At 41.0% G+C, this 19,519-nt stretch overlaps 1 protein-coding gene across 2 annotated transcripts in view; it reads right to left on the bottom strand.

The window, feature by feature from the left end:
* The window catches only part of LOC126262373 (calcium channel flower), a 70,781-nt gene that overhangs the window by 43,356 nt on the left and 7,906 nt on the right, over window positions 1-19,519 (bottom strand). For both annotated transcript variants that reach the window (XM_049958968.1, XM_049958967.1), the window contains exon 4: window positions 1,150-1,275. In XM_049958968.1, the coding sequence (XP_049814925.1) occupies window positions 1,150-1,275 (126 nt within the window). The remainder of the gene's footprint in view (window positions 1-1,149; window positions 1,276-19,519) is intronic.

Here is a 19,519-nt window from a genome sequence, read left to right as displayed (position 1 = left end):
ATGAAACCAAGACTAAACAAACCTCATGTACAAATGGGCACATTGGGCAATGAGGAGGGCGATTGTTTAAATAAATAACTAAATCATATTAATTCAGCAGTAGGAATCACTAAAGTTCCAAAATGCTACTAGCAGTCCAGCTAGCACAATGACTGTGCTCAGGGAGTGGAAACAAATAGTGTACGACGGTCAAGAGCAGCATCTTTTAAGACATACACTTCTGCAGTCAATGCTAGGTGATGACTGACGTGGTGTAAAGATTAATGGCAACAGTGGGTGATCAGAATTGAGTGATTTGGAGTGAGGAATCAAGTTATACCCTGTGGCAATCTGATAGATGGGTTTGAGTTTAGTAAATGCCTGGAGAATGTTACATGCTATTAAGTGTAGTGCCAACAGTGAAGTACAGAGCAGGTGGTGTTACAGTAAGGGTGCCTAAGGAAATGCTGACTGTGGAAGGATATGAATGCACTTTACAGTGTTGTGTACAGTAGAAGAACAGTCTTGAGATATTGATTGTTATGTATCAGTATGACAATTCACATTGTCAGAGTGCAGCATTTGTGGGGCAGGATGTGGGTTTGAACATTAACATTGAACAATAACATTCCTGAAATGGACTGACTGTCCAAGATCCTGGCCTGAATCAAATGGAACACTTTTGGCAAGTTAGAAAGTTGATTACACATCAAACCCCAGTGTCCATCATCACAACCTTCCCTGGTTTCGGCTCTCTGGGGAAAAATGGGCTGCCATTCCCGCACCTCGTTGAAAGTGTCTCCAGAAATGTTCTAGACATCACAAAAGCAAAGGGTAAACAATTCCCATGTTAATGTCCACTAATAACTGTCTTGATACTTTTTATCCAATAGTGTGGATCTTAGTTAATTTGATGTTTTTATCAACTGCATTTTGAGCAGCAGTATGCTACCTTTTGTTTTGCAATTCATTGTTCCTTTTTCTGCCCACAAATACATAGTATGAACAGTTTTAAATTCACAGATGTATTCATGCAGTGCAGCATTTGTCATGATGACTGTACCAGCTCAGAGAGAGAGAGAGAGAGAGAGAGAGAGAGAGAGAGAGAGAGAGACCTCTCCATTTCCACATGTGTTGAACTAGCACTATCTATAATTCTATAATACTCACATGCAATAGAATGCTCCTCTATTCCAATATGGCCTCTTTTCTACCCAGTCACTGATATTTTGAACAAAATCCAGAAACATGCAGCAACAGGGAGCCTCAACTACAATAACCAGGAAACCAGCTAACCTGGAACAAAGGTTCAAATAAAACTTCATTTATATATGCCTAGTGTATAAATCCATCTACGTTCACTATGTGTACATTGAAAATTACATGAAGAATAGAGGAAAGAGGCATATGTACATTACATACTGACTGCTACCAGTGTCAAATGAACCTATGTAATAGCCAAAAAATGGAATGAAAGCATTCAAAGTTCACAACACATTCTGGACAAATAAACTGTGAACTTGTCCAGTTGCTTTCATTCTCACTCTGATACCCACAAAAAGGACAAAAGGTGAGTAGATATCAACAAACAAATGTAATCACAATGTTACTCAAACTTTATAACTAACAGAGATTAAACTATCTACTATAGCAACCCCCCATGTGCAGGATGGGATGGCTACGAGCCAGGATGGTGCAAGTGAGTAGTGGAGGCGAGGAAGCACCACATGTGGCTCCAGAGAAAGACAGCTGCAAATGTAACAAGTTCTTTGATTGATGCATCTACACTGCTTGATACACTGGATCAGTGATCAGCTGGCCACTAAAAATTCCACTGAGCTGGCTACCCACACACCCTTTGTTGCAGACACAGTTCAACATTACACTGGCGGTCTCATTATGTAAGCCAGCTGCATGGGCCCCACCAAGTGTGCAAACTAGGTGCTGCTGTGGCCAAGATGCCCAGCCGGCAGTGGTAGGTGGTGGCTGGTGTGCACAGGAAACGACTCTCTGCACCACTGGGCAGGAGTCAGCTATGCTGTTTGAGATGATTGTGTGGCCAGCCATGCCGTGCCACTAAACCTGGAGGGGGAATGTGTGTACAGAGCTGTTGTCCTGCCATGACCTTGGGCCAGTAACCTCTGGTGGCATGTGCATGTCGTGTCTAGCTCTGTCACCCTGGTTGGGCTGCAGGACTCACGATAATTCCATTACAAAACTGACCAGTACTTGTAGTCAGCTTCAGCCCACTTTTTGTGCACATGCACGAGTACTAGTCATGTATATTGAAACACAACTGCCATTGTTAATGTAGAAACCTGCCTTGCCCCTTGCTGCACTAGGTGGTGCAGCACTGCAGAGTGCTGCACTGTTTCAGCAAGCCAACCTGCATTGCAACATTGCACTGGCCTAGTCTAATTACTTCAGCAACAACATCGCATGCTCATCCACCATCAATGCTACTGCGCTATACTGCTCACGTTCTAATATATTCATTAAGCTACACTACCTCTTCATTTGTACTCCACAAGCCACTGTCTATTAAAGTTAATCACTAAATGAACACACACACATGCCACATTAAGTTCTCCAGTTATGAGTGCATCCATCACTTTAAAGCAGCCTGGAATCACCTAAGTTCCCAAGGGCTGCTCAAATTCTATTGCTCATAAAATTTTGAACTATCAAAACAGCACAGCTGGACTGCCGCCAAGAAACTAAGTTCAAGTTCTGCTGAAAACTACCTAGACTTGCTAACCATTGTCATGTGAATAGACTGCCTGCTTGCAGCAGACTGAAAACAAAAAACATCCACCAGGTGCAGTAGTGTCGTGTACTTAATACCTCAGCATCACCTTTACAACTTTACATGAGATTACGTTTTTTTATCATCATCACTGGTAATATATCATTCTATTTACAACCAAACATACTGAAGTGAGTGCACCCCCAATACTGGTCTCTTTCCTACTATACAAAACCTGTTACTAAAACCACAATATGGTGGCATCATTCACAACTTTTACAACATGAAAGTAAATGTAAAATATACACTGTATACCTAAAAGTGTGTCATATTAAACTAGAGGACAATTTACTGAGTTTACATTGTCCTCTTATTTTGTTTTTATGTAGCAGGTGCAAAATTTGAATTATGGCCAATTTAACTGGTTATCAGTCTCAATCAAACTCCCTGCAACTCAATTTGACACAGAAATATCTTACATACCTATACAAAAATACATTTATAACAAGGACATAGGCACAGCGTAACACACACACACACACACACACACACACACACACACACACAACTGATATCATGATTCATGTGACTGTGGAGTACATTCATTTCTGATCAATTTGCTTTACTATTAATCAAAATGAAAACTGTTGAAATGTTTTCAGTGTACAGTTCATTTCCACCTTGATGCATTATTTATGAATATGACAGTATTTGCTTACCACTAGTATAATCTGAAGCATTTTTTTGATGACTGTGTATAAAAATCTATGTCAGTTAAAATCTAGAGTGAGTAAAATATCAAACACTGCATTGAACTCAAATGTTGAGACGTACAATTTAGAACCCAACTGGGACAAGAAAATGGGGAAGTGACAGCAGTACATAATGAACCCTCCACCACACACTGAAAGGCAGCTTGCAGAGTTTAGATGTAGATGTATGTCCATTGGCTCCAATTTTAGTATTTTTGGATTTAATACTTGTGAGTAATATTCTGCAACTGCAAAGCAACACCTTTGACAGATAGCCACAAATCTGGGACTACAGTGAGCACCGTAACTCAATCGGAAAATCCCATCCTCTACCTGCAGCTAGCTAGCTAAATGGTCAGCACTGGCCATACTTACAAAAATCCACCTCACTGCTGTGTTGTGCCAACAGCCGTCCGAGATTGTAAACTTACTTACTGAAGCTACATTTGCTTCCAATGAGGCTTGCAACATTTATAACATGGCGAGTTCCATCCACCAGTAATTCTTTGAGCCAATCCCATAGAGACTTTCTGGGAGTCGTGAAAAACAGCACCAAGCTGAGCTCCAAGGCCTACTGCTTTCTGGATCTCATGAACAAACAGAGCAGGCCGAGTTTCACACAGCCAGTGCATTCCATGTTAATTCTTACATAGTAGTTGTTCAGTTATCAAAACAACCACAATATGTGTTACACAATTCTCCAAGAAATCAAAGTCAATGATAACTGTTTATAATACAGCATATCCATTTTAGGAATCTCCTTACTGAGTGGAATGACTTGCACCTTTTTAAAGTTACAAGTCATGCTTCATTATTTCAGTGACATGGCACTGTTGCTAGATGATAGGCCACGTTCTCTGCATTCTCAATACAAAATCTAATGAACACCCCATCTAACCTATTTCTATATCTAGCAATTTCACACCTTTGTGAAAGTCTAACGTAGGAACTGTGTTGTTATATTTGGTGAAGCAGTTTCAAAAGACTGAATATAGTCGTTTGGAATTCATTTTGTCACTCCCATTCTGGCATAAAAGATTGAGAATGTTTGGTCATACAGCTTCAGTCCATAGGGTGTTTTCATATATGACCAAAAATTGTTTAGGAGATTGACAACTCAACAGTAAGATCTTTTTGAATTCAATGAACACTTCTTGCGTAGCTACCCTAATGTCTGTTTTGACTTAGTTTAGCGTCTGCTTGTCCACATGGGCGTGGCTTCACCTGGAGCTGCAGCTAGCTCTCCAACTCCACCCCCCAACCCCCCACTGTTCTTATCAGGAGATAGTAAGCCATTAGTTAAGCAAGTTGGTTGAATTATATCATTGAAACATCATGGAACTTTCATATGCTACCACAGATTATGTCAATGTGCAAGTGAAGAACACTGGTGGCAGCAATGTTGATTTTGTCAGGCGGTCACCTTTCTGTGTCACATGTTCATTTTCCTGCACCACTAAGGGTGTAGCCACTGTTCCTGTTAAAGTAGTTGTTACACATTCCAATTTCCACAGCTTTTTTGGTGTCAGAATCTCAGAAGTTAGATGCATGGGATAAAATGTCTTTGCCATCAAACAATTAAGGAGCATTCAAAAAGGAACGAGCCGGACTCTGGAATGCGCAAACCAGTGACAGGAGGGTAATATCATTGTGTGTGTAACGAGGTGTGGTTCCAACCAGAGCATGGAAGTTCACAGCCCGTCGCTAGAAGGCATGCGTCCATTTCATGTGACTATACAGAGCTGCTAGCAGCAGCAGGCATCAATCATCCAACGCTGCCAGTTGCATTGCAGTGACATGGCGGCGACAAAAGAAGAGCAAAGAGGTGTTATTTTCTGACAGCGGAAGGAGGAGGAGGAATGGACATTCAAGAGTAGGAGGAATGGACATTCATCGACAAATGTCTTAAGCGTACGGTGAACACTGCAAGTCCCTTGCAAGAGTCAAGGCATGGCACAAGTGCTTCAGGGAAGCACGGGTGTCATTAGCCGAAGATGCACAGTCTGGAGCACCATACTGCATTACAGATTACATCATCCAGCTGGGGGATGCACTCACTGCCCAGGACCACCAAGTGACAGTGAAAGCCATAGCCGCTGTGGTCGGATTGAGCATCTGAAGTGTTCACACCATCATGAAGGAACCTCTGCACATGTGCAAAGTGTGTGCCCAAAGGTTGCGCCAAAGTGCTCAATCACACCAGGAAGCATTTCAAATGGCCCACTGTCTTGCTCATCTGCAGCGCTGTGCTCGGGAAGGGAATGCATTCCTCGTACAAGTGGTGGCTGGAGATGAGTCATGGTGTCATCACTTCGAACCAGAATCAAAATGACAAAGTCTCCAGTGGAAGGATCCACGGTCACCACCACAAAAAAAAAAAAAGCCAAGGCCATCCACACGAGTGCAGGAAAGGTTATGCTGATGATGTTCTTTGACCAAGATGGCCCCCTTCTGATTCACTTCCTGCAGCATGAGACAACAGTGAATGCCCAGCATTACTCGCAAACCCTGACCACCCTTCACCAAGCAATCAAGTCAAAACGACCAGGCAATCTCACCTGTGGAGTCATTCTGCTCCACGACAATGCAAAGCCTCATATGGCCAAAACAGTCATGGCCCTCCTGCAGAAATTCGAATGGGAAATTCTCGGCCACCCTTCATACAGTCCGGACATCTCTCCCTGTAATTAAACCATTTTTTGTCCCCTTAAAAAAGATTCTGAGGGGGCAAACGATTCATCTCTGACAACGTCCAGCTGTACGTGCAGAACTGGTTAACATCGCAGCCGCGGGAATTTTATGAGACAGCCATTCACTGCCTTGTGTAACAGTGGGACAAGTCTCTCAACAGCCAAGGTCAGTACTTTAACATACAGGTACTGGTTTCTGTAATTATGCCTCCGGCTTTTTTTCTTTTAGAACACCCCTTATATGTTTTCTCATTACATTGTAATCAGCAACAGGAGATTTGTTCAAGTCTCAATATTTGATGTGATGGTGGTGCTCTGTGCAGCGTCCTGAAATTGTTGATATTGTCTGACCGATGTTAACTGCTACCACACTCAAAAGGTATTTCATAAATTCTAGGAACACTCAGACCAAGGCTGTCTTCTACTGGGAACAGAATCTCCTTAATTTTCTTGGGTAATTGGAGAATAGATTGAATACCATGTCTGCCCAGGACTACCTATTTTGTCTGTTGTAGCTCATGATGACAGAGGAAGTTGTCAAAAGCTTGAGACTGACTTATCTGATTGGCAACAACTCTTACGCACTTGGTGCATTGGCATGTACAGTTTTTTGGAATAATTGTAGTCAATTGTGGTCTGACTGAAGCACCAAAGAAACATAAGCATTTGTATTCAAACACAGAGAGATGTAAACAGGCAGAATAAGGTGCTGCAGTTGGCAACCTACATAAGACGAGTGTCTGGCGCAGTTGTTAGATCAGTTACTGCTGCTACAATGACAGGTTATCAAGATTTAAGTGAGTTTGAACATGTTATAGTCAGTGCACGAGCAATGGGACACAGCGTCTCCGGTTTAGCAATAAGGTGGGGATTTTCTCGTACAACCCCTCCACGAGTGTACCGTGAATATCAGGAATCCGGTAAAACATCAAATCTCAAACATCGCTGCGGCTGGAAAAAGATCCTGTAAAACAGGACCAATGACGACTGAAGAGTGTCATTCAATATGATAGAATTGCAACCCTCCTGCAAACTGCTGCAGATTTCAATTTAGGACCATCAACAAGTGTCAGTGTGTGAACCATTCAACAAAATATCAATGATATGGGCTTTCAGAGCCGAAGGCCCACTCATGTACCCTTGATGACTGCATAACACAAAGCTTAATGCCTTGCCTGGGCCCCATCAACACTGACATTGGGCTATTGATAACTGGAAACATGTTGCCTGGTCGGATGAGTCTTGTTCCAGATTGTATCGAGAGGATGGACCTGTATGGGTATCGAGACGACCACATGAATCCATGGACCATGCACATCAGCAGGGGACTGTTCAAGCTGGTGGAGACTCAGTAATGATGTGGGGCATGTGCAGCTGGAGTGATATGGGACCCCTGATAAGTCTAGATAAAACTGACAGGAGACACGTACATAAGCATCCTGTCTGATCACCTGCATCCATTCATGTCCATTGTGCATTCCGACGGACTTGCAATTCCAGCAGGACAATGCGATACCTCACACATCCAGAATTGCTACAGAGTGGCTCCTGGAACACTCTTCTGAGTTTAAACACATGCTGGCCTCCACACTCCCCAGACATTAACATTACTGGGCCTATCTGGGATGCCTTGCAGCACGCTGTTCAGAAGAGATCTCCACCCCCTCGTACTCTTACGGTTTTATGGACAGCCCTGTAGGATTCATGGTGTAAATTCCCTCCAGCACTACCTCGAACATAGTTGAGTCCGTGCCACGTCAAATTGCGGCACTTCTGCATGCTTGAGAGGGCCCTACACAATATTAAGCAGGTCTACCACTTTCTTTGCCTCTTCAGTGTATATTACGATGTAAGAGCCAAAAATATAAAGGCCAAAAATATAAAGGCCAAAAATATAAAGGCCAAAAATATAAAGGCCAAAAATATAAAGGCCAAAAATATAAAGGCCAAAAATATAAAGGCCAAAAATATAAAGGCCAAAAATATAAAGGCCAAAAATATAAAGGCCAAAAATATAAAGGCCAAAAATATAAAGGCCAAAAATATAAAGGCCAAAAATATAAAGGCCAAAAATATAAAGGCCAAAAATATAAAGGCCAAAAATATAAAGGCCAAAAATATAAAGGCCAAAAATACTGGTGGCGGCAGCAGCAGCAGCAAAAGGAAAGATTTCCTTGAGTGCCAGTGCCTATGCTGCTTGTCAGCTATGGAATTCCTGCCAACTAGCTTACATTAGTGTGGCTGGATGCCTGCTACATAATGTCGCGGTGTACGTAATAACACATACCAGTATACATGTGATATCAAAAGTGGAGTAAATCTGTGAAATCCTGAGCAGTAAATACACAGTGATAGTTTGCCGAGTCTTGTTTGCAATCAAACATACCAGTACAAATATCAAAAGTAGAGTAAATTTGTGGAATCCTTCAGGGCTAATGAGCTGCAGCAACAGATTAACTATGAGAAGCCCCACATTCATGACAGGCCGAAAGTAAAGCAGAAGATAATGGTGTAGACAGTTATATACTTTTAAAACCTTTGTGAACTGTGTTAGTGTGACTCATTTTGCAATATTATTTTACTGGAGTAGCTTTGCCAGTTTGGTCTTGAGAAAGAAACCAAATATAACTTACTGCTAGCTTTTTATGCACTTCTTTGTGTCTCTATTGACTTTAATGGTATTATGAGAAAGAATGTTCACACTTGGCAAAGCTACTGTGTGACAACCACTAATAGTTACACAGCAACAAACACAATGTTACAATGCTAAGTCTCTGCACAAGAACAGAGGATGCAGGCTGCATAGATATTTTTAGACTCGAAAAAAGCTTTCAATTCAATGAACCATAAGTTACTTCTAAAACAGCTGAATCATATCGTATCAGGGATCCAACAATACATCTTCTAGTCAAACAGCTGTTGAATCATAAATGATGCGTTAAACTGATTTGCAAATTACATGGTAAGATAAACTATCAGTTTGTGGGTGAATTTAATACCCACATGTAAACATCACTGCTAATTTTGCGTATAATGATTATTACTTTTAATGAACAAACAATAGCAATGTATAAACATCCAAATAATAAATCAAACAATCGATAACCAAATCTTTCTTGGAACTCACATCAAAGCTGATTGAGCATTTATTTCTACATTGTATCTCTCCTCCTCCTCCCCCCTCCCTTGGGCAGAGACGGGATGGATCAGAACTTAATGGCTCCCAATGATTGTTGACTTTTTGGTGTAGATGGTACAGGGAGGGAGAGAGCAGCACTGCTATAGATTATATAAAGCTTTAGCCATTTCTGCAGATTCCACTTGAATACTTTATTGCCTTTTGTGTTGTGACCAAAAATTGTGTTCATTGCACATTTTTGAACGGAAGTCGCTGCCGGGAGAAGACTGTGAAAAATTTACACTGCCCAGGAAACGTCTATACTGTTTGAAGTCCTTAGGCATTCAAAGGTTATGTAAAATAGATAATTTCCCTGTTAAAAAGTAGATATCGTGAGCCAAGACCCTACGGCTGAGGAAGGTCACTTCACTTTTGCCCGTGGCAAATTTATGTTTGTTTAACACAATACCATGGCTATTTAATCTCTGTCATATTTCATGAACTTTCATCTCTTACTGAGCGTTGAATGAGAATACCAGAATATTGACCCAATATACACAACAAAATGTCCGTCACTGCAAAATTTTGGCAATGAAACACTGCTGAGTTTGAGCAGTGTTTTGAGGCTGAAATGGCATGAACAAGAATTCAAAAAGGCATATTCACTACTGTTTTTGGTATATCATTAAGGCCCAGAATTTAATTATTAGTCTTGCATTAGTCCAGAATGTTGAAAACATTTTCAAGTGCTAAAGCACATGTGAAGTCTTGGTTATTAGGTATGAGATTCCTGTCTGGGGCAGTTCTAGCATTCAATTCACAGTGATCACTGCAAGGGTCCCATCTGCTGCCACACTAATGGAACAGTTTAGAAGAGATGTCCATGGACTGTCTGAATGAAGTACAACTACTGACTTTGCATTTCCTCAAAGGTTGGTTTAGTCAATAGGCAATCCAGTGTGAGCCTGCAGATGTGCTGTGAAACAGTTAGTCCTGGGACCTTATGTATGTTGTTCATGGTATTGTGACTAACAACAGTGTTTTATCAGCTCTGTGGCCCTGACAAAAACTCTCCAGTATGCAAAATGTTAGTGCCTGAGAGAATTGTGTTCTTATATTGTCGACTCTTACCAGTGTGGCAACTGCAGAAGGACACTCAGTTCAAATCACTTCATGACTGTCACTCCCATTTACTACACATGCAATTGTCAGGTCCACAGAAAAGGCAAAATGAAAGGAAATCGGCACTTAAGATAGGCTGAGTGGTGTCAGCAATCACTTAAGTACCCTCGCATTGGAAAGCAAAATCTGTAATGGTAATCAGATTTTTGTAGCCATGAGTGATGGTAACAGAGTTGTTTAGAGCCACTGAATGTAGAGACTCTTTACACATCAGCTGCACATGAGGCATGGAGTGCGCTGGCCTCTGAGCCAGAGTCGGTCAGGAAAACCAAACTAAAAATTTTGTGAGAAATATGGAACCACCATGGTGCTGTAGTTTACACCAGAGGTCATAGTGACAGTCACCTGAGCAGGTGCTGTACTGCTACTTTTGCTGGTTGCACTGTTTGTAGGTGTGACAATCTTTCGCACATAATCCAGATCACCCTTGTTGTTTGGGTAGCTGCATGTTTTCGCAACCTTCACAGCTTGAAATCCAAAATGTCTATAATACTAGTAGATGTTAGTAGAGCCAGCTTGGTATTGGCTGTGACCATGAGATTGAGCAACAGAAGAATGTTATGAACATGAACTTTCGTTAGGGTCAATCATAGCTGTAATGCCTGAAACTGCTTGGTCTTCGGCTCAATTATGGTGCGCAGACTACTGATTTCTTCATCTATGCTCAGTGAATGTTGGTATAAGGTGGTAGCACACTGAAGCATCATGTATTCGGGTAAGCTCTGCATTTGTCTGTTGTATTCGGCTAGGACATTGGTAGCTGTTAACGCTGCAGTCAGTACAGTAGTTGAATCCAGCATTGCATTATCGTATTGGTAGCTTGTAATAACTTTTATAAATTTAGCACTTTCTGCATTATCAGAGCCGGCTGCACTGGCGAAGGCAGCCGTTGTTACCCGATTTGTAATAATGAATTGTCAGTAACCATAGTAGTGTCAACGATAGTACATAAATGTGTACAAAACTCCGATGGGTTTCTGTCGCCACATTTTTCATGGCACATTACCTTGTTTAAGCTTTTAGTCAGGCAGTGTGGTGTAACAACCAACTAAAGCTATTTGGGAGCAAAGAAGGTTCACTGCTGATGTGAAAGCAAAATAATGTCCAAAACAAAAGTGATCAGTCACAGGTTCTGGTTGCTAATGTCAACTGTTCATGATCTGAAACATGCAAAAATGTCTCCTGAATAACAAAACATGTTGCAGGTTGTGCAGACATAAATGACAGGGCCGCAATTGCAATTGGTGCATTGAAGAACCACACGAATTGGTGGGCAGAAAGCCCAACTTGTACGTATGATCACGGCATGGATGAGTACACTGGGAACACTACTGTTATGTCTGGTTTGATGCCACTTCATGGTGTAGCAATGATACCCGACGCAAATGACTGCATTTCGTATGCTGCCAGATTTACTCATTGCACTGTGTTCATTGATTGTTTTACACTTGAGAACAATCCCTAAATCTAGATCTCTTGCTGGATGTGCTAGATCTCACTGCTGGCAGTTTATGCATACCATCCATGACAAAATCATACCCCATGGAACTTTGAAAATACTTGTCCACAGTGAAATTACTCTCTTATGGGGGTCAGCAATTCACATAGGTGAAACAAATACCCACAAATAAATATCAATGCTAATTTCATGTATAATAACTGCTTTTCTTTTCTCAATAAAAGTAATGTATAAATATTTGAACAATAAATCATATAACTAATCACCAACACTTGAGGGAGCACATATGAAACTTGGCTGAGTGATTGTTTATTTACACAAATTCGCCAATGAAACAGTAATACAAGATTTACTTCAGGGCTCAGTCCTTGGCCCCATCCTCTTCCTCATGTAAGGTGCCCCAAGAGGAATGCTCAGTATTCTGGGATACAACAGTAACATGCATTTTAAGCAAGATACATCATATGGACACATACCCAGCTGTGTCAAACCGTTGTGCCTAATCAGCCAACACAGAAGAGTTATGCGGGCACATACCTCACAGTGGACAGCTCTTTAGATAATAGACAAGGGTGGTCCACACTCTGCCCAACCAGCAGCACCACTGAAGTGATTACTGGCCCTGTGAATCTTTCCTTCTCCATAGGCCACATCACAAAGTAGTACATGCAGTATCATGGCACCCAGGCTAGGCTCTGGCAGTTTGCTCCAAGCATGTTTCCTGGGCCACGTGGTGATTGCAAAAGCACACACACAATCAGGATCTCACTCATGAGCCACTCCTAAAACGACGATGTCGTCCACATTGACTTTAAGCTCCAGGAGCATCCAGCTACGGACCTACAATCATTCACGGCCTTTACACCGAAAAGACTGGGTTGCCAACTTTGTAATGTCTGTCTTTGTTTTTCATTGGCAATATGCCAGACTTAAACTTTGGTGTGTCCCTGTGGGACTTTAACTTATTTTCATCCTCTCAGGAGTAATTTTTTTCACATCCCTTTTGGACTTTGATTGCAGCACACTTAGTCCACAGACATTGGATTTTGGATCTTTCAATTTACTGCGACTTTTCCAGGCCATAAGCCTTCAGATATTGTTATTGTTCTTTCATTATTCATGAATTGACTCATTTTCAATTATTGTGTTCCAAAATACCTGTCATTGGAAAAATTTTGTGTGTGTTACAATAAACTTAATATTCATTTTATACCTAGGTGTTGTGTAGATTCTTTAAATGGCCTACATATATAAATAAATATTTGTAATGATTCTTATTCACACCGTTCCCTTGTTGCAAAGATATTGTAGGGAAGTATGATTATATCTGAGTAAGCTAACAGAAAATTTAAACCTACCGGTATACTATTAATTTTTTTATGTACCTCAATTTGTTTTTTCACTAATCTGTGTGTCTGTCAGTCTTTTGAGTTGGTGTGATGAAGACATATGTACTTGCACTCTCCCAGAATTGTGTTAGTTAAAAGTTATTCTATGTGGAAGTCAAGCATTCTCCTAAGCTCCACATCCTGATGCAATGAGGACTTGCATTTTTAAATGGACCTCTTCAGAGAAGAAGTCAACAAGAAGAGAGAGTAGCCAATGCAGCCACGCTGGCATTGTTGTAGAGATGAGGTAAATATCAAACTGTACACAAAACTAAAAGGAATTAATCTTGAATCAATGTTCCAGAACTGCCACAATGTTTCTTAACCTGCACACATCCAAACTTGCATGTGTTTCTGGATATACAATTTCAGGTGTGGCTAAACATGCATTAGCATAACTGCATCAGCTCTGAACAATTCACATGATCTCTCTCCTGACCACTATAGTATTTTTCCTGTGCTACCTTCGGTGTACATATCGTGCCCTATTTCATAAACATTTAATGCACATTTGCTTCTGGGCTAGTGGTGTATATGTATGAGTCTCACTAATCCAATGTTTGATTAGTCATGGCGGTACAATTCACTGTCACCAAGGTCAACAGACCTTACACTATTAAATTTTAGTTTACAGTACTGAATGAAGTCCGAGATGTACAAACAAAAGGTGAACATGCAAGATGCAATATAACATCATGGATGCTGCTGCCCTCACTAGGAACTGTGCAGAGGCTCTCTGACAAGCAACACATGCTCTCCCAAAAGTATACAAATACACTGAAGTTGTTGATAGGATGTCTGAACATTATTGTGAACTATTCAACAGCTGTAATGTGACGCATACAATAATTCTTAGAATGATATATGTAAAAAATACATATTTTACAACTGAAACTTTGTAAAACGTGTGCTGTAATGTTCACTAAACTGTTTTATGTGTATAAACCCCACGGTGTATTGAATAATATTGAAAATAAATAATATGTACATTAAATATTTTCTATCTCTGAAACCATTTGGAATAGGGCATGTGTCCATACGAAGTTTTTTTGCTTCAAATATCCCTGATATTTGTCATTCCTGCTGGAACGTCCTGTACCCTATATACGAGGGCGGTTCAGAAAGTAACCTCCGATTGGTCACAGTGCGGGTTGTGGGGGGAGTAGCGACGCCATATGTGCGTTCACGCACTCAACAGGTCAGTCGGCATCTAGCCGTGGTCGAGTGAACGTCGTACCTGCGCTAGTTTAGTTTTTGTGGCAGTTTGAAATGTGTGCTGCAATAGAAAACCCCGCCAAATGTGAAGTGCGTGCTGTCATAAGGTTTTTTACAGCCAAAGGATATTCTGCAGCAGCTATTCATCATGAGCTTTGTGCCGTGTACGGACCAAGAGTTATGAGTGAAGGAGTTGTCCGTGAATGGGTACGTTTATTTAAAAGTGGACGAGAAAACGTTCATGATGAAGAGAGGAGTGGTAGACCATCATTGGTGACTGACGAACTCGTTCAGACAGTTGATGCAAAAGTTCGTGAAAATCGACGTTTCTCAATGTCGGAGTTGTCTACTGGTTTTCCACAGATTTCTAAGACTCTCTTGTACGAGATAGTGACAGCAAGATTGGGTTACTGTAAGTTCTGTGCACGATGGGTGCCCAAAATTCTTACCGACCACCACAAAACTCAAAGAATGGCCTCTGCATTAGACTTTCTGTCACGTTATGAGGACGAAGGAGAACCATTGTTAAACAGAATCGTGACCGGTGACGAAACCTGGATTAAGTACGTGAACCCTGAGACAAAAGAACAATCAAAGATGTGGGCACATTCAAATTCGCCTACCAAACCAAGAAAAGCCTCGCAAGATTTTTCTGCCAGAAAACTGATGGCAACGGTGTTTTGGGATGCCAAAGGGGTGTTGTTGGTTGAATTCATGGAACGTGGTACGACCATTAATCAAGACGTGTACTGTGAAACAATAAAAAAGTTACGACGGGCTATACAGAACAAACGCCGTGGTAAGCTGACTTCCGGTATCGTTTTTTTGCACGATAACGCCCGTCCTCACTCTGCTCGCAGAACAACGGCCCTTCTCGAGTCCTTCAAGTGGGACGTTATCAACCATCCACCTTACAGCCCAGACCTGGCGCCAAGTGATTATCACCTCTTCATGCATTTGAAGAAATGGCTCGGGTCACAGCGGTTTGATGACGACGAAGAGCTCAAAGATGCGGTCACAGGCTGGCTCCAGGCACAAGCGGGTGATTTTTATGCAGAAGGAATTTCAAAGCTTGTGAAGAGATACGATAAGTGCCTCAATCGCTATGGAGACTATGTAGAAAAATAGTGCAAAGATGTAGTTGTAAGATGTATATATTAAAATATTTTTATTTAACTTGGTGTATTTTTTTAAATCAACCGGAGGTTACTTTCTGAACGGCCCTCGTATTAACAACAGTGCACAACCCATTAACTCCCATATTATAAGCTATGTAGATGAACCTCAATCTTATTCTAGTGTAGGGGGGGTAAAGATCTAGAATCTTCTGCTACTAATGGCAGAATAGAATTAACTAGATACTGTAACAATCAAGGCCTCAAGGTGGATGTTACCAGATCTAAATTACTGGCACTTAAAACAGGCAGTTCTCGCCACACCAATGTAAATAGTGCATGCAATACCTCGGCAGTATGATGTGGTATCTGTAAATTTCTAATGTGTATGTGAATCAAAATCTGAGCAGTGGATAAACCACATTAATTTTGCATGTGGTAAACTCGTACCTTCTTAGCCAGTCTGCCAAGACAGTTACTAGTCAAACATTAAAAATAGGATCTCATGGAATAGTTAAATGCATTCTTAACTATGGGACTGAATTATTTGGCCAAGCAGCTGATATCCACTTAAAAATAATATTGGTAAAATGTAATGTCTCATTAGTTTAGAGCATTTTTCTGGGGAGAAAATACTATGCTATCAATTACTTTTGAATACATTATGGGCACAGCAGTGATCAATGTCTTATAGATAATTACTATTAAAAACAGTCTTGATCACGATTTATTTAACAAGGTGACCGGTTTCAACCACTACTGTGGTCATCTTCAGACCATTGAGTAGGAACCTCTTTCTGTTGAAGAATCACTACTAAAGAATCTACTAAATAGTAATGATTCTTCAACAGAAAGAGGTTCCTACTCAATGGTCTGAAGATGACCACAGTAGTGGTTGAAACTGGTCACCTTGTTAAATAAATCGTGATCAAGACTGTTTTTAATAGTAATTAACTATGCTATCAGCTATTTACACTACGAGACGTACGCACTGAGCAAGGTGGCTGTTTCTGTACCTGCAATAGCACAGGTGAGTATAGTGTTTGTTTGCAAATTGTTTTACAAGCTCCAAACAGGAGCAACTTATTTTGCATTTGTGTGCTTACTATGCACAGTGTAACATTTGAACAACAGAATAGTGTGGAGTACCGCTGTATTTAGTACGAGTAGGGACTGTGACTGCTGTTTTTGGACAAAGGCAGGCCAAGTTGGTGATCCTTTGCTCACAGCTCCAGGCTGCACTGGCTTCAGTCACACAGCCCCAGGCTGTTGCCAATGGGCATCACCACAGGTGGCAGATGTTGGGATTTGAGGGACATCCAGCATGTGCCATGTGTTACTGTGGCTGCCCCAGGTACTGCTTGCACCGAGGTTGACCCATTACCCAAGGGCGATTGGGAGGATGTCCTAAGGTTACAGGTAGCGAAAGACTTCCTGGTTTGGGCAAGAGGATGGGTTACGGAGTTGAAGGGTGGAGCGGGTGGTGGGAGACAGGAGATTCACAGGCATCCCCAGTTCATGTGAGAAACAGGTTTAAGAGCTTTTGAGGAATCCTCTCAGCCTACAGGATCTGAGAGTCACAGGGAATGGGACTACTGATAGTTGGGAGCTGCATTGTTATGTGTGTAATCGGGTTGTTTAGGGATATGGCTACCAAATAGGGGAAGAAGTCCAGTGTGCACTATGTGTGTATACCACAGGGGGGGGGGGGGGGGCATCATGCCACATGTGAAACAAGTCCTTCCAGGTGGCATCAAGAGCACAGGGTGCAACCAACTGCAGGTGGTTGTCTCATGTGAGTACAAATAATGTGTGCTGCTTCGGATCGGAAGAGACTTGCCCTTGTTTCCAGTTGCTATCAGAATCAGTAAAGACTGCCAGTCTTGTTTCTGAGATGGAGGCAAAGCTCATCATCTGTTCTATTGTTGGAAAGACCGATTGCAAAACTTCGGTACAGAGCCAATGGAGGGTCTGAATCAGAGGGTCCGGCAGTTCTGCAACCATTTAGGCTGCAGACTGCTCAATTTGCACCAAAGGATGGTAAGGTATCAGATTCCAATTAATAGGTCAGGCCCACACAGGAGGCAGCTACATGCATAGCAGAGGCTGTGTGGAATGGACTGGGCAGTTTTTTAGATTACAGAATATCAGGAAAGTACAAAAATGGTTTAGTCTCAAAGGGTACAGGGTTGACTAAGTAAATTGAAGCTGTTTCAGGAAAGAAACAGAGCTCCAGGCATTAAAAGAAAACACTGAAGTATGAATCATTACTGAAAGCTGGGTAAATCCCGTGATAAACTCAGCCAAATTTTTTACAAAGTGCCTCATGATAAGAAAGGAAAGATTAAATACAGTTAGTGACCGCTCATTTGTTGCTTTTAGGGTATGTCCACATGATACCTCTTTTGTCTTGTGCAGTCACAGATGCACAAGAATAAAAAGCCATGCACAAAATTTGGGGAAAGAATGCATGTACACAACATTCTCATGTCCACACATTACCTGATTGCGCAAGCAGTCTACATGGATTCTTTTGTTTGCCTGAGAGCTTGTGTTGTGTTTACTGAGATGAAAAAAAGAAAAAAAACACACACAAAAGCAACTGTGGATAAAGAAGTAGCTAAATAACAGCAGTACAAAGTGGCAACATTTTGTTTGCAAATTTCAGGAGGTCACAGAAATTTCAGATTTTATGCTTGGGTAATTAGTGATAAGACTGGCAATAAAATTTCATTAGCTAGCAACCAGCAACTTATATACCAGTCTGAACTATTTATTCCAGATTTCCAAACCAAGTGTTTCAGTGATTATTCTGAAACTGAAGAATACTTAAGGGAGGTTCTTAGTCATTATGCAAACGTTAATTAATTTTCAATGCACCATCTGTTTACACAACTTTAATCATAAAAGATAATATGTAGATTAACATACTCTCGCTCTACAGATTTGACAATTTCACAGACACCAGAATCCTTTAAAACAGAAGAGGTTGTGTTTTTCAATTTTGTACTTTTTGCATCATCAGTGTCCTTCATTTCTATTTCTAGTAGTTTGTTGAGGAGTTGCACATACCTTCATCATTTCTTTTGTTCAGATATCAGGCTCCTCAGATGTTGTGGTATTAAGTCACCATACCATGAATATTCGTAAACAGTTTCCATACATACTTTTCACAAATTTCTGGCTTACTCTTCTCTGTTTTCCTAGTTTGAAACTTGTGGTATCTTATTCTTTACAGTAATATGGCTGTAGAATTTTTATTAATACTTTGTCAGGACAGCACATCTCAGGTTTTGCTCAAATAAGTTTTAGAAGCTGCTTTCCATATGACCTTTTTTTTGTCTGCAATAATCTACAAATTAATGCATTCTTCCTCTGTAGTCAACAGACATTATTGCACATAAATCTCTTCCCAGCATCACCTCAACAAAGTACAAAATCAACCACACATGGGTCCCAGCTGCCTGTCGTCTGCTAGAAAGCGTAAGGATTCCCGCCAAAGGTGGGCAGTAATGCACTTTACACACATTCTCCATTTCAGGGAAATTATGAATGCATAAATGTGCATGCATAGTTGTGTTGCTGGAAATTTATGCATGTGCAAAAAGTTGGACACAAAAAAGGCATCATGTGTACGATTATCCTTGACAACCAGAATAAATTAATAACTTGCTCCTTTTACCGACCTCCAAGTCGGCTGATACAGTTGCTGAACAGTCGAAAGAAGAATTGAGTCCTCTCAAATCGGTACTACACTCATACGATTATACTTGGTGGTGATGTCAATCTACCCTCGATATGTTGGTAAAACTACATGTTTACAGTCAATGTTAACCATAAAAGTTGTCCAAAGTCATACTAAATGCTTTCTTCAA

The sequence above is a fragment of the Schistocerca nitens genome, chromosome 6 (genome assembly GCF_023898315.1).
Source record: "Schistocerca nitens isolate TAMUIC-IGC-003100 chromosome 6, iqSchNite1.1, whole genome shotgun sequence".
NCBI lineage: Eukaryota > Metazoa > Arthropoda > Insecta > Orthoptera > Acrididae > Schistocerca > Schistocerca nitens.
The sequence above is the reverse complement of the archived record's forward strand: the minus strand, read 5'-3'. Positions and strand labels throughout refer to the sequence as shown.